Source organism: Salmo salar, chromosome 10 (genome assembly GCF_965601325.2).
Source record: "Salmo salar chromosome 10, fSalSal1, whole genome shotgun sequence".
Classification (NCBI taxonomy): domain Eukaryota; kingdom Metazoa; phylum Chordata; class Actinopteri; order Salmoniformes; family Salmonidae; genus Salmo; species Salmo salar.
Genome location: NC_138300.1, coordinates 28,650,837 through 28,666,355, shown reverse-complemented (window position 1 = coordinate 28,666,355; position 15,519 = coordinate 28,650,837). Strand labels below are relative to the sequence as shown.

General features: G+C 45.9%; 1 protein-coding gene across 2 annotated transcripts in view; it reads left to right on the top strand.

Moving 5' to 3' along the window:
* The window catches only part of acbd6 (acyl-CoA binding domain containing 6), a 74,363-nt gene extending 64,563 nt beyond the window's left edge, over positions 1 to 9,800 (top strand). For both annotated transcript variants that reach the window (XM_014216695.3, XM_014216696.3), the window contains 2 exons: positions 6,063 to 6,093; positions 9,307 to 9,800. In XM_014216695.3, the coding sequence (XP_014072170.1) occupies positions 6,063 to 6,093; positions 9,307 to 9,461 (186 nt within the window). In that variant the 3' untranslated portion in view covers positions 9,462 to 9,800. The remainder of the gene's footprint in view (positions 1 to 6,062; positions 6,094 to 9,306) is intronic.
* The last annotated feature ends 5,719 nt before the right edge of the window (positions 9,801 to 15,519 follow it).

Below are 15,519 nucleotides of genomic sequence, written 5' to 3'. Positions count from 1 at the left end.
CTTAGATTTTGTGTGGACTGTGGGAAGACCAACAATGTTTCCCAGACTGATGCCTTATCTCTTCCCACCATCCAAGAGATCCTGGAGTCATTGTCTGGCGCTGTTGTGTTCACTACCCTTGACCTCAATAGTGGCTATTGGCAGGTTGAGATGGACCAGGAAAGCAAGGACAAGACTGCTTTTGTCTGTGCTGAGGGCTTGTTTTCCTTTAAGGTGATGCCTTTTAGATTAAAGAATGCACCTGCCACATTCCGAAGACTCATGGAGATTGCGTTAGGTGAGCTCAAAGGGAAGATCTGTTTCGTCTACCTGGATGATATAATTATCTACTCCCAGACCAGAGAACAACACTTTCAAGATATTCAAGCAGTGTTGGACAAGCTAAGAGAAGCTGGTCTGACATTGAACATGAAGAAGAGCAACTTCTGCCAAACCTCCCTGGAGTTTCTTGGCCATATTGTGTCTTTTGACGGCATTCGTGTGGATCCTGAAAAGACCAAGGCTGTACAAGACTTCCCTGTCCCAACCACACTCAAGTTCCTTCAACGGTTCCTTGGGATGACTGGATGGTACCATCGGTTTGTGTCGAACTTCTCCCAGGTGGCACAACCACTCAACGAATTGAATCGAAAAGGAGCGAAATTCCGATGGACGGCAGGAAACCCTGAAATGACACCACGTCACACCTCACATTTTGGGTCATCCCAACTTTGACTGCCCTTTTGTTGTTTACACTGATGCAAGTGATGTTGGACTTGGTGCTGTCCTAGTCCAACAAACTGGACTTGGCAGTGAAGTAGTGCTAGCGTTCACCAGTTGGACATTGAATGGAGCAGAACAGAACTACTCCACAACCGAGCAAGAGTGCCTTGCAGTTGTCTGGGCTTTGGAAATGGGAAGGTACTACCTGGAGGGAAGACACTTCACTGTGGTCACTGACCATTCCTCCCTTGTGTGGGTGTTCAAGACCAACAAACCAAGTACCAGACTCATCAGATGGGCTCTACGGTTGCAAGAGTTCACCTTTGCAGTAGAATACAGGAAAGGAAAATACAACACTGTTCCAAAATGCCTTATCCAGAGCTCCTGCTGGTGGTAATGGTGGCACTCATCTTACATGTGCTACTGTCCTGTCTAGCAGTCGAGACTCACCCAAAACGGACTTTCCCATCTCTGATGAGGCCATATGGAAAGCCCAACAGGATGATCCAGAAGTACAGGCTTTGTACCAGACTATCCTGGAAGATGGAGAAAAGATGGTCAATCCTACCACCAAGCCGACCATCATTGAAGACAAAGTCTACCGAGTTGTACAACTACCTCACAGAACACTCTACCAAATGTACATACCTGAACCTCTACGCCTTCAACTACTGCAACATTTCCATGAAGACCCGTTAGCTGGTCATCTGGGCAGGTTCAAAACCTACAAGCGGTTGCAAGCATTACTGTACTAGCCACATCTGAGCATGGATGTGAAGTCACACATCCGAAACTGTCAGGTTTGTCAAATGTACAAACCAGAAGGTAGAAAGCCTGCTGGCAAGTTGCAGCAAATGGTGGTTACCCGACCTTGGGAAATGTTATGAGTGGATTTGATGGGTCCATTTCCTAGAAGCTCCAATCAGAATGTGTACATGCTTGTTTTTGTTGATTACTATTCCAAGTGGGTGGAGCTCTTTGCCCTGCGTCAGGCCACAGCAAGGACCGTCTCTAACATCCTCACGAAAGAGATCCTGACTCGTGGGGAGTGCCTGATTACATCCTGTCTGATCGAGGTTCCCAATTCGTCTCTGATCTCGTTTGAGGAGACCTGCCAAAGATGGAACCTGAGACAGAAGTTGACCACGGCCTATCACCCACAGACCAACCTCACTGAGAGAGTTAATCGAACTTTGAAGACAATGGTTGCTTCCTATGTAGGGACCCAGCACAAACACTTGGACAAGCACCTTCACGAGTTTCGATTTGCCCTGAATTCTGCTGTGCAGGAGTCCACTGGAGTCACCCCTGCAGAGCTGAACCTGAGTCGTCCCCTCCGAGGACGCTTGGATATGGTGCTACAGCCCCAGCAGGTTACTCCAGACGCTGCTTGCTATGACCAGGTAGTCCATCTCCATGACTTGAGAGCTCTTGTCTCAAAGAACATGATCCAGGCTCAACTCAAGCAGAAGAGAAATTATGATAAGAAGAGACGAGACATGCAGTTCCAGGTTAGTGATCGGGTGTGGCTTCGCTCTCATCCTTACTCAAAAGCTGAGCAATTCTTCTCGTCCAAGCTCACTCCTAAATGGCAAGGACCATATTGTGAACTGCCGAGTGGTGAAAGAGGACACAGGTGAAGATATGCGCGTTGTCCATGTCTCACGCCTTAAGGCCTATTACCCCTCGGCTGAGGAATTGGAGGAGATTGACCGCCGCAAGGTCCTGGATATCTTTGAAGAGGAAAGTGATGAGACTTTTCTCGGATTCCCAGATGCAGAAGTCTCACGCCTTAAGGTCTGTTACCCCTCAGCTGAGGAGCGTGAGCGCCAGAAAGTCATGAATATTTTTGTAGAGGAAAATTATGAGACCTTTCTTGGTTTCCCAGACCAAGATGTGCCTTCCAGGGCAATGGTCGGCTTTTTCCAGGGGAGGGGGAGTGTGACGGCCCTGAATTGGTCTGAACCGTCTCAGTACTTCTCCTTCCAATAGTGCGCTTCCCCTTTATTTCCCAGTTAAATAGCCAGCATCAGCTGCACAAAAGTGGGGTTGTGATGGAGACACGAATGAGGATGTGTTCAACCCTCAGTTCCGAACTTCTTTATTCCATTTGTTTTGTTGTATTTAAAAGTGTGCTTTGTAGCCTAGTAGCAAGTTTATCCAGGATCTGATCCACTCTTTGCTTCCGTTGGACTACACATCTCCATTGTTCTTCGTGGCCTTTCTCCGCTGGAGATCTGTTGGGGGATTGGATTATCTGACTGACCGTCTGACTACAACCTTTTTGTATACCGCATTTCATTTGTTTTGGTGTGATGTATACCGTGATGATTTATGTGGTCAGTTGTAGTTGAAGACGTATTGAGATTTGATTCTCTTTACGGTTGTGTGGCTAAAGAGTTTGATATTTTGATTGTATGAAAAGAGACTGGGTTTACGCTACACTTGTATGAATGGACAAACATTGCGTGACTAAGGTCACTTGAGTTCCCTGAACCCCTTTACCGGGCTGGACTCTTTTAGGCCCGAGGTACAGGACTTTTCTGGAGGAACCAGAGCTCATTATTTGTTATATTATTATGTGTGTGTGATCATTTATGTTGGTAATACCACCCACGCAAAATAATACAGTTGATTTGAAGTTATTTCCAATGTTTTATGGGTTTATGAAAAGTGTATGTCCATCCTGACTTTTACATGAGTCCTTTGTATTGGTGTAGACTTGACGGACCAGACGGGACTCATTCCCTCCCAAACCAAAAGGAGAAATCAATATTTTCTCTGGTAGGCACCACCTACCTGGCACCCCTACAAACAATAACCTCAAGTCAAATCCATTACAATTTGCACACACTGTATATATATTTTTCTATTGTGTTATTGACTGTACTTTTGTTTCCCACGTGTAACTCTGTGTTGTTGTTTGTGTCACACTGCTTGGCTTTATCTTGGCCAGGTCGCAGTTGTATATGAGAACTTGTTCTCAACTGGCCTACCTGGTTAAATAAAGGTGAAATATATATATGTATATATATTTATATATTATATATTTTTTATTATTATTTTTTTTTAAATTAAGGGGCACTTACACTGATACAGTCCAATCAGTCTAAGGGCCATGACCATTCATACTGTACTGAATACCAGTGTGACTTAATGTGGATATATTTCATTTAAAAAACATTTTGTACTTTTTCTCTGCTACTGTATGATTAATTTCCTAGTATTTTACTCACTTCCCCTATGTTAGGTTATTACTACTGCAGCTCTACATACTGTATGGTTTCAAACTTAACGTCATATTTTCAACTTATAATACAGTTAGTATACTGTAATAATAAACAGCAACATACACAGTTAAAATCTGTTTAAAACTTTTTTTTAAGGTAGGCTTGAAAGGTCCAACAGAAATTAATAAATCGCCACTCTAAAATTAAATATAATCATGGCAGCCTCTCTCCTGCATGAAGTTAACACATACAATTCACCCACTAGACTTAAGATGCTATAATTTCATCAGAGATCAAATGAACTCTATGAGCTTGGAGAGGCACTTCTCACTGTCTTACCTGTTTGTTTGTTTGTTGCCTTTCTCTCTCTGCCTGCCTGTCTGTCAGTGGGTATCATCATGGCTGCATCTCTCCTGCATGAAGTTAACACATCCAATAGACCCACTAGACCAGGGATGGGCAAATTTGATGGGGGTGGGGGCAACACAAAAATCTGAACTCATCTGCTTACCCATATCCATACCCACACATGCAGTCAGAGCCAGCCCTGGACTTTTGGGAGCCCTAAGTGAAATTTTGTTTGGTCTCAATTGAAGGTTGTGGGTCTTCCAGCAAGACACCGACCCCAAACACACATAAAAAGCGCCCTGGAATGATTCAAGAAGAGATGCTGGACTGTTCTGGCGTGGTCAGCGAAGAGTCCAGATCTAAATTACATCCAAAACCTATAGCGAGATCTGAAAACAGCTGTTGGTGGAAGGCACCCCTTAAACATTGAAGAATTAGAGCAGTTTGCTGCTGAGAAGTGGGACAAATTGACATTAGAAAGGTGCAGCAAGCTCATTGATGGTTACAAGAAGCATTACTCTGCAGTTATTTTGTCCAAAGGTTTTGCAACCAAGTACAAGCTCCGGGGTGCCAATGTCATTTGTCTTTCTTTATTTTCTAAATAAAATTGTAAACTTAAGTTTACAGAAATAATATTGCTTCTGGAATGTTGAAAAACCAATAACAAGGTGTGAAGACCGAAAGTTTTTTTTTTTACATTTCAACTTATTTGAGAAGAAATAGGGAATTGTCTTTATCAAGGGTGCCAATAATTCTGGACCTGACTATATATTCCATGCTGCCTTGTATGATCGTTCTATCTTGTAAGTAGCAGAAAGGATGATCCTGCATCTATGCTGGATGCTGATATTCAGGTTTTGACAGCCTTAGACCTTACTAAAGAAACAACCAGTTAGCTCAGTGACTGCAGGTATTCTAATTGTTCCCATCTGATCCTGTGGCTTGCTGGTGACAACAGTATTGCAGTTTGTCATCATTATGGGGTGAAAAGGCACGCTGGAGTGGTAATTAAGAGATGAGTCCCCCTTGATGATGCGTGTCATACACTGTGTCAGTGTTACACCGACCCCCTCCCCGTCTCACTCCCGGCCTCATACACCCCCGCTCCAGGACACAGACCACAGATACCACTTCAATTTGTCCCAAACGGTGGCCGTGCTCAGGGCAGATTGCTCCTTTGTACTAAGACCATTGTGTGACGGTACAGCCTCCGTGGGTAATGCATTTAGCACGTTCTCACCCCAGGACAAGGACGAGAGACGCCCAGGCTTTGTCCCTCGACCCTGGCCGTGTCACCCTACCTCAGAGCCTGTTGAGCACGGAGGTCTGCCTTCTCTTCCTGGCCCATTGGCCACAGTGTGTTAACCTGTGGCAGGGACGGCTCAGCCAGGGCTCAGGGGTAGCTACTGGGCTAATGCCATTGGTTCCACTGGCTCAGGTCGCTATAGAGTCTCTCCCAAGTTGAAAGGTTTAATTGTTCGCTCAGGTTGAGATCAATATTTAATCTTTTCACATAATCCCCTTTATGGTGAAATCATTGGGTTTTTGATTTCGTCAATAATACCATAGTTTTCTCAACTGCAAAGTTTGCAAGCCACAAGTAAGAACTTTACAACTGTCAAGGCTACGGTTCTTTCATTGTTCTTTGTCAAACAGAGCCATGGTTATTGTCTCTATGAAAAAAAATGTTGTCCCTATTACTGTGTTATGGGTCTGCCAGTTAGACTTGTTTGTCTTTAGCTCTCCTCAGGTTTCTTAACATTTCTCACTCTATTTTCGCAGGATGACGAGGGCCAGACAGCACTACACTATGGTAAGTAGTTGTCATAAACCAAAAGCTTCCAGATATCAGAGAATGTCATCTAGATTTCTGGGTGAATATGTGTATATAGGCTATGTTTGTGTATGAATGGTTGTTTGTCTGTACATGTACTGTAAATTGCATCTCTGTTTATGAGTGTCCACAATTGTATGGTGATGGATGGGAAAGCATGCACCATCTGCTCTCTTGGCCCTGCATCTGTCTCACTCTCTCTCGCTCTTTCTCATCCCCCTCTCTTCTCCCTCTTTTACTGCTTTTTCTATCTAAGGTGCCTTTCATCCATCAGCGTCTCTTTCATCCCTCCCTCTTTCCATCTCTGTGTGTGTGCTCATGTGCTTGTGTGTGTTCATGTGCTTGTGTCTAATCTATGGTCTATGTGTGTGTGTGTCTGTGCGTATGGAGTGGCGGTGTGTAATAATCACCAGGTCTCCCCAAGGAAATCAACAGTGTTCCTCAGACTCTCCATACCCCCTCCCATGGGCGGCCCCCATGTCCTCTGAGCCCTTGGTGTGTGTGTGTGGGGACACCATCTGGCCCCCGGCTGGGCTGGGTGACTACAGGGTGGGGACTGGGCACGTGGCTGGGCTGGGCTGGGGGACTACAGGGTGGGGACTGGGCACGTGGCTGGGCTGGGCTGGGTTACTACAGGGTGGGGACTGGGCACGTGGCTGTGCTGGGTGACTACAGAGTGGGGACTGGGCACATGGCTGGGCTGGGTGACTACAGGGTGGGGACTGGGCACGTGGCTGGGCTGGGTGACTACAGGGTGGGGACTGAGCACGTGGCTGTGCTGGGTGACTACAGGGTGGGGACTGGGCACGTGGCTGGGCTGGGTTACTACAGGGTGGGGACTGGGCACGTGGCTGGGCTGGGTGACTACAGGGTGGGGACTGGGCACGTGGCTGGGCTGGGTGACTACAGGGTGGGGACTGGGCATGTGGCTGGGCTGGGGGACTACAGGGTGGGGACTGAGCACGTGGCTGTGCTGGGTGACTACAGGGTGGGGACTGAGCATGTGGCTGGGCTGGGGGACTACAGGGTGGGGACTGGGCACGTGGCTGGGCTGGGTGACTACAGGGTGGGGACTGGGCACGTGGCTGGGCTGGGGGACTACAGGGTGGGGACTGAGCACGTGGCTGTGCTGGGTGACTACAGGGTGGGGACTGAGCACGTGGCTGTGCTGGGTGACTACAGGGTGGGGACTGGGCACGTGGCTGGGCTGGGTTACTACAGGGTGGGGACTGAGCATGTGGCTGTGCTGGGTGACTACAGGATGGGGACTGGGCACGTGGCTGGGCTGGGTGACTACAGGGTGGGGACTGGGAACGTGGCTGAGCTGGGTTACTACAGGGTGGGGACTGAGCACGTGGCTGGGCTGGGTGACTACAGGGTGGGGACTGGGCACGTGGCTGGGCTGAGTGACTACAGGGTGGGGACTGGGCACGTGGCTGGGCTGGGTGACTACAGGGTGGGGACTAAGCACGTGGCTGTGCTGGGTGACTACAGGGTGGGGACTGGGCATGTGGCTGGGCTGGGGGACTACAGGGTGGGGACTGGGCACGTGGCTGGGCTCTGGGACTACCGGGTGGGAACTGGGCATGTGGCTGTGCCGGGGGACTACAGGGTGAGGACTGAGCACGTGGCTGTGCTGGGTGACTACAGGGTGGGGACTGGGCATGTGGCTGGGCTGGGGGACTACAGGGTGGGGACTGGGCACGTGGCTGGGCTGGGTGACTACAGGGTGGGGACTGGGCATGTGGCTGGGCTGGGGGACTACAGGGTGAGGACTGGACATGTGGCTGTGCTGGGTGACTACAGGGTGGGGACTGGGCACGTGGCTGGGCTGGGTGACTACAGGGTGGGGACTGGGCACGTGGCTGGGCTGAGTGACTACAGGGTGGGGACTGGGCATGTGGCTGGGCTGGGTGACTACAGGGTGGGGACTGGGCATGTGGCTGGGCGACTACAGGGTGCGGACTGGGCACGTGGCTGGGCTGGGTGACTACAGGGTGGGGACTGGGCACGTGGCTGGCGTACAGTAGACCACACACCACTGGGGACCCAGGCAGGGACAGGAGGATTGGGCTTAAAAAAATGACTAATAAACATAAGCGATGAACTCTTGGAGACAAATAGCAGAGAATGAAAATTCATTTCCACCTCTCTTTGCACAGGGCCACAGTGGCTGGCAAATGATTAATGGAGGGTTTACTGCACACTATAAATTGTTCTCCTTCTCAACGACTCCCGGGGGGATGAGGGTTTTTACAGGCCAAGGCCCCACACGGCGCACGCAGCCCAAAAAAAAATATATACAATTTAGAAGAATAAAAAATTATTGAACCTGACATAACCAAGGCTGTTTTTTTCTCCCTGCTGAGAACGGGTGACACTTTAGCCACCTCTGGGCTGGAGGTTAAAAGGGCCTGCTGTCAATCAGCCATTCCTGCTGACATCAGCCCATCACACAAGAGCAGGAGGGCTGTCTTTTTAAGAGGAGAGAGCGATTGACACTGGCGGAGAAAAGCACTCTGAGCACAGAGGAATCTAGGTGCATCAGCGCTGTGACTCGCTAACTGAGTTAAGAAAATGCAAGCCCTCTCCTCATATCGTAGCCTAGCCTGTGAGTCCTTTTAGTGGGACACAAATTGCCAATCGGGCACAAATTGAGTGTTTCAGCCAACCACAGGTTCAGGGAAATGTCAATGGGCCTCCATATGAGCTTTTCATTGACTCCTGCACTCAGGTTAAAACAGGAATATAAACACCAATGCTTAGAGGCTGTGTTTAGACATAGTTGTGTGCATCATGTCTCCTCAGGTGACCGAGGAGATATTTAAAGGTGATCCTATCCTTTTCTATTAGTAATTTGGGTACTGTAAGATATACAGATAAGTGTGTATTAAAGTTGCTGTCAGAACAATGAGATTTACTATGTCCTGTCTTGTCATACCACCCAGAATGATATATGGAAATGGATGCTTTCATGGCATGTTACCTGTGTAGTCAATCCTGGATCCTTTTACCTCTGAAGTGCATCACAATGATATCGCTTTCCTCTCTCTCTGCCCTCTCTCTCTCTCTCTCTCTCTCTCTCGTTCTCTCTCACCCTGCTGTGCTGTGCCCCCACCCCCACACTCTCTCCTTCTGTTCTCGCTCCCTGTTCTGTTATTCTGCCCCCCCCTCTCCCACTCTGTCCTGCAGCGTCTGCGTGTGAGTTTGCTGACATAGTGGAACTGCTTCTACAGGCTGGGGCAGACCCTTCCATGAAGGACCAGGAGGGCTCTCTGCCCGAGGAGGTCACTGAATCCAGCACCATCTCCTCACTGCTGCGCCAGTACACTGCCCCCAAGGGCTAGGCCCAGCTTCGCCACCCCCTCCCCTCCTGCCCACCCCACCCCACCCTAGACCTAGCATCCAGCTCTCTCAGTAATGGTCATCCCAATCTGAAAGTGCAACCCACCACTTCATCATCTATCATGTCCCATTCCAAGGAATGCATCCATCATCATCGCTATTAAAAAAATGAGTTTCTCTCTGACTTTTTCAGACCACCTCCTTTGATGACACTTCGGATTTTGTGTTACCTTCACTTGTCTTGTGTTTCCTGATTATTATTTTTTTATATTTGAAAGACATTTGGAGAGCTTATGTATATTGGTAAAAAAATAAAAAAGAATCACTTCTACCTGTTATTACCTATCTAGTCTGACTGCTTATTTAGCATTTTAGTTGGTATCATCTTTGCATATATAGAACTGGACAAGAAAAATACAAATTTAACCTATATTTGTCCAAAAATAAACTTAGAATATGCAATTTTATATTCAGATGGAGCATGGAGAAATCTAGGTAAAAGTTATTCCATGATAACTAACGTAACCATAGCAGCACACAGATCAAATTGCCTGGCCAGGCCTCTTCATTTGAGTGAACCCTTTGTCCACTGAGCACATTCTGTCTCCCTTGGTCCACCCCACATACCCACACCCTCTATTATGTCACTTAAGATATATTTGGATGTTCTCCAAATAGCCAACACATGGGCTGCCTCCAAATCTGCTTTAGTTTTTCGTAAGCTCTTCTGATCAGAGCAGTCTCTTTGGCACCCCCTCCCTCCCTCCCACCTGATGAGAATACTAAATCTGGAATCTCAGCTCTTAACCACAGCTTGATAAAGAAGCTAATGCACATTTGAACAAACAATGGGGACATGCTGTAATCCCTCTCTGAACACGAGGCATTAAATAACAGTCACCAAAAAGATTCCTGCTGCGGCTGACTGCTGTCTGTCACCATGGCCCCAGCATACAGAACAGAGATGGTCCAGCCCAGACAGTCTGCTCTGTTGCGGTATCACTGAGAGAGAGAGAGCATTGTTATGCATTCCCCACACAACCAGGAATTATGCTGTCGGTATATTTCAAAAGGATGTTTCGCCCATCTTCCAGTAATTTCCTAAATCCTGATCGGGTTGGAGTAGTAGTCGGTGACGGCATGCTCCCCGGGCATGTCTGCACAACTGTGACACTAAGCCCATTATGTTTCCATTATGGGCCTCCATTATCTCTGAGATTTTCACTTTTGACACTGCCTCCTCTCAAATCGCAGCCCATATTGCTCAACCTTCTTTACTTAACGTTTATGCATTTTTACAAGTCGCCTCTCTATGGTTCTCTAACACCATTAGTGACAGATGGCCATGGTTTGTTACAGAGTCGAACTGGAGCACTTTCCTCTCCCTCTCTTACTTTCCCCAGTCTGGGGGTTAAAAGCAGTGGCATGTCATTGTACTGGCCAATTCTTAATGCAATCCGCTCGCTAGTCCCCAGAACAGTATTGCTTGAAATTCAACAGTAAGCAAAATCTCAGCTCTGCTGTTGAAATGCATCCCGTGATCAAGAGGACTCGATAAGTCTCTTGTTGCAAGCCGTGTGTTTAGTGCGTGATTAACAAGCATTGCCGTCTGCTGCTACTCAAGGCGATAGTGATCAAAGCTGCTCCACAGACACTCAAGTGTCTATATGGTTCTTCTCATCAGAATGTTCTTATGCAACACCTCAGCAGGCACTGAAGGCAATATCCTGTTAACGACCCTCCCTCTCTCTAATTATATGTGCACTATCTCATTTCTGCTATAATGACCCAGTGAAACTAACCTAATTTCACTTCAAACAGAAGAACAACCTTGAAGTTGTCATTGAAAGGCCTCTCTGTGACTCAAACCCCTTTAAAGCTGTCATGGCAGCCATTGCTCAACATTAAAATAAAGCATAATTTTAGGAGAAAAATATCCTGTCTTGATGTCCAAGATTAAGTTTAGTCTGAACCAAATATCTATTTACATGTTAATGTATTTCTTTCCATCAGAAGGAACATAGAATTGTTACCTTCAGGAAGTTTGTAATAAAAGCCTCAGATCGATGATAATGGCATTTGTGCTTGTGTTTGTCATCTTTGCAAAAGCAACAGTGCAGGAATTTCCCAGATTTATTTGTATACTAGTGCTGTAAGTGCCGTGTAAATTATCCTAACTGTCTTTGTCGCTGTTTATCTTTGTAAGGCAGCACTATTAAAGGCTATCCATTAATGCCCATGGCTTGTCTAATCAATGGCTGAATAAAACCAGCTTGTTTTGTGGCGTTTTATGCAGACGTGCTTGTTCTGCAACAGGAATAGCTAAAACGCAACCAAATTGATGATACTTAAGTATAGTACACACATGCTATGACTCTGACAAGGCTGGATAACGGATAAACTATTAAGGAGTTATATTTACGTTCTATTTGTTTCCATTTAACTATGAATTTATAGCCAGTATATTGCAGATGACTAGCCAACAAGACAGCTTTAGCTCATGGGTTTTAGTAATGCGGAATTGTAAGGAACTTAAAATTGAGACTTGTTGTATTCAGTTAATTTACTATGATATGTAATATACACTCCTGTATTTATGCCATAGTTAATGCTTCTCTCTATCTCTACACTTTTAGAAAAAAGGGTTCTGCGGCTGTCCCCATAGGAGAACCATTTTTGGTTCCATATAGAACCCTCTGTGGATAGGGTTCTACATGGAACACAAAAGGGTTCGACCTTGAACCAAAAGGGGTTCTTCAAAGGGTTCTCCTAAGGGGAAAGCCGAAGAGACCTTTTTGCTTCTAGATAGCACCTTTTTTTAAGAGTGTATCTTGCCTGTCCACAAAGCATATTTATCCATATTTCACAAAGCAGTTTACAATTAGTTAATAGTGCAGGGATTAAGGAAATATTTGACTGTGCAAAACTGCAATCTGGTGCAGTCTTTAGTAGCAGAGGGATCAGTGTTTGCAGCAGCTAAGCAGATGTGCTGCTTCTGCCCCCGTTTTGTCTCTTCTATGGGTGGGAGTGGTGTATATGGGCTTACAAACAAACACTACCGGCCAAGGACTAGCAGACACAGAAAACAAACACCCACCATTGGTTACTAACTGGATCTCCATCTTTGAATGTGTGTGATATTTATTATCAATTCATCCTTAAAGGGATAGTTTACCCAAAGTAGTAAGAATATTTTGTTTTTTAAAACGAGTTTTAAGTGAGAATAGGCATTGGTCTGAAGCTGAAAAAGAGAGGAAATTAACTTGAGCACCACAATGCCTATCCCACCCATGCTCTACTAAGGTTTTACAGCACACAGCTTTGACCTACTACAATAGCTATGTTGGTATTGTACTAAACACTATATGTGTAGGCAGGTTGCTTAGGATTCAAACCTTCTCAAACAGCCTAATTCATACCCTTAGAGGAGGTGCTTCCACAATATGATTTGTACCGCATAGTTAATGTAAGTTAAGTTAATGTATTGGATTCTTCACACACAACAATAAGACATTATCCCACTACGCTACCTTTTCATGCTCTTTTTATTAAATGAACGCAAGCTTTACTTTAATACTTACAAGACCATCTGGCTTGATTTAACTGTTTTGTCCTGTAATAATGTGGTGCATGCCTGTATTTCCTTAAACCTTTTTTTGTTGTAAAATATGTAATTGAAAAAAAAATCATAACACCCTTTTTTGGTTAGTTGGTGCCCAACATAACAGGTGGTGGTGTGTTGGACACAGTAGCTCAGATAGATAGAGCCGGTCTGCATTCCTCCCGAGTGGCGCAGCGGTCTAAGGCACTGCATCTCAGTGCTAGAGGTGTCACTACAGACCCTGGTTCGATCCTGGGCTGTATCACAACCGGCCATGATTGGGAGTCCCATAGGGCGGTGCACAATTGGTCCAGCGTCATCTGGGTTAGGTTTTGGCTGGGGTAGGCCATCATTGTAAATAAGAATTTGTTCTTAACTGACTTGCCTAGTTAAATAAAAAATCCTGATTTCTGTAACTTAGCTTATGTTTGTACTTATTTATCTTTGCAATGAAGATGGTGACGCAACAATAACACACATTTACAATAGGCCTATATCTAAAAATATATACAGCTAAATTATACAGTGCATTCGGGAAAGTATTCAGACCCCTTGACTTTTTCCACAATTTGTTACATTAAGGCCTTATTCTAAAATGGATTAAATAGTTTTTTCCTCCCTCATCAATCTATACACAATACCCTATAATGACAAAGAAAAAAATGCTACAAGCTTGGTAATCCTGTATTTGGGGAGTTTCTCCCATTTTACTTTGCAGATACACTCAAGCTCTGTCAGGTTGGATGGGGAGCGTCGCTGCACAGCTATTTTCAGGTCTCTCCAGAGATCTTCAATCGGGTTCAAGTCAGGGCTCTGGCTGGGCCACTCAAGAACATTTAGAGACTTGTCCCGAAGCAACTCCTGCGTTGTCTTGGCTGTGTGCTTAGGGTCGTTTTTCCGTTGGAAGGTGAACCTTCACCGCAGTCTGAAGTCCTGAGCACTCTGGAGCAGTTTTTCATCAAGGACCTCTCTGTATTTTGCTACATTCATCTTTCATTTACGTTTACATTTTAGTCATTTAGCAGACGCTCTTATCCAGAGCGACTTACAGTAGTGAATGCATACATTTCATACATTTTTTTTTCTGTGCTGGCCCCCCGTGGGAAACGAACCCACAACCCTGGTGTTGCAAACACCATGCTCTACCAACTGAGCTACAGGGAAGGCTCGATCCTGATCAGCCTCGCAGTCCCTGCCGCTGAAAAACATCCCCACAGCATGATGCTGCCACCACCATGCTTTACCGTAGGGATAGTGCCAGGTTTCCTACAGATGTAACACTTGGCATTCAGGCCAAAGAGTTCAATCTTGGTTTCATCAGACCAGAGAATCTTGTTTCTCATGGTCTGAGAGTCCTTTAGGTGCCTTTTGGCAAACTCCAAACGGGCTGTCATGTGCCTTTTACTGAGGAGTGGCTTCCGTCTGGCCACCCTACCATAAAGGCCTGATTGGTAGAGTGCTGCAGAGATGTGTGTCCTTCTGAAAGGTTCTCCCATCTCCAAAGAGGAACTCTGGAGCTCTGTCAGAGTGACCATCGGGTTCTTGGTCACCTCCCTGACCAAGGCCCTTCTCCCCTGATTTCTCAGTTTGGCCGGGTGGCCAGCTCTAGGAAGAGTCTTGGTGGTTCCGAACTTCTTCCATTTTTAACAATTATGGAGGCCACTGTGTTCTTGGGGACCTTCAATGCTGCAGAAATGTTTTGGTACCCTTCCCCAGATCTGTGTCTCGACACAATCCTGTCTCGGACCTCTACGGACAATTCCTTCGACCTCTTGGCTTGGTTTTTGCTCTGACATGCACTGTCAACTGTGGGACCTTATATAGACAGGTGTGTGCCTTTCCAAATCATGTCCAATAAATTGAATTTACCACAGGTGGACTCCAATCAAGTTGGAGAAACATCTCAGGGATGATCATTGGAAACAGGATGCACCTGAGCTCAATTTTGAGTCTCATAGCAAAGGGTCTGAATACTTATGTAAATAATGTTCTCCACATTTTCAATAAACACGTAGCTACAATCCTATGGGATTACTCTTCTGAAGTGAGTGATGTTAAACACCACTGTTTGAGGTAATTGATGCTATTCATACCTTCTGGTGCATGGTCATAGCTAAGTCATAAAATATGAATCATAGGTTGCAGTCACTCCTGGCCCATATGCTTCTTACAAGGTAAGAACAAGATTGACAAATTATAGAAATTGAGTGAACAATCCCTAGGGCCTTGCTTTGCTTGTCTGTCACACCTTTCCCTATGAGAAGGAAACACTAACTATGGTCCCTCCTCTTTTCTTCTGGTTCTTTAGTGGTGGGCCGGACATAGCGAGGTCCTTCCCAATGCTGAGTTGTTGCTCATCCTCTTTCTCTGCAGTCTGAAGTCTAATCTCTTCTAACTGCATCTGCTATCTGCATTTATGATATACTATACATGTAAACATTAAAGAGAAATACACCCAC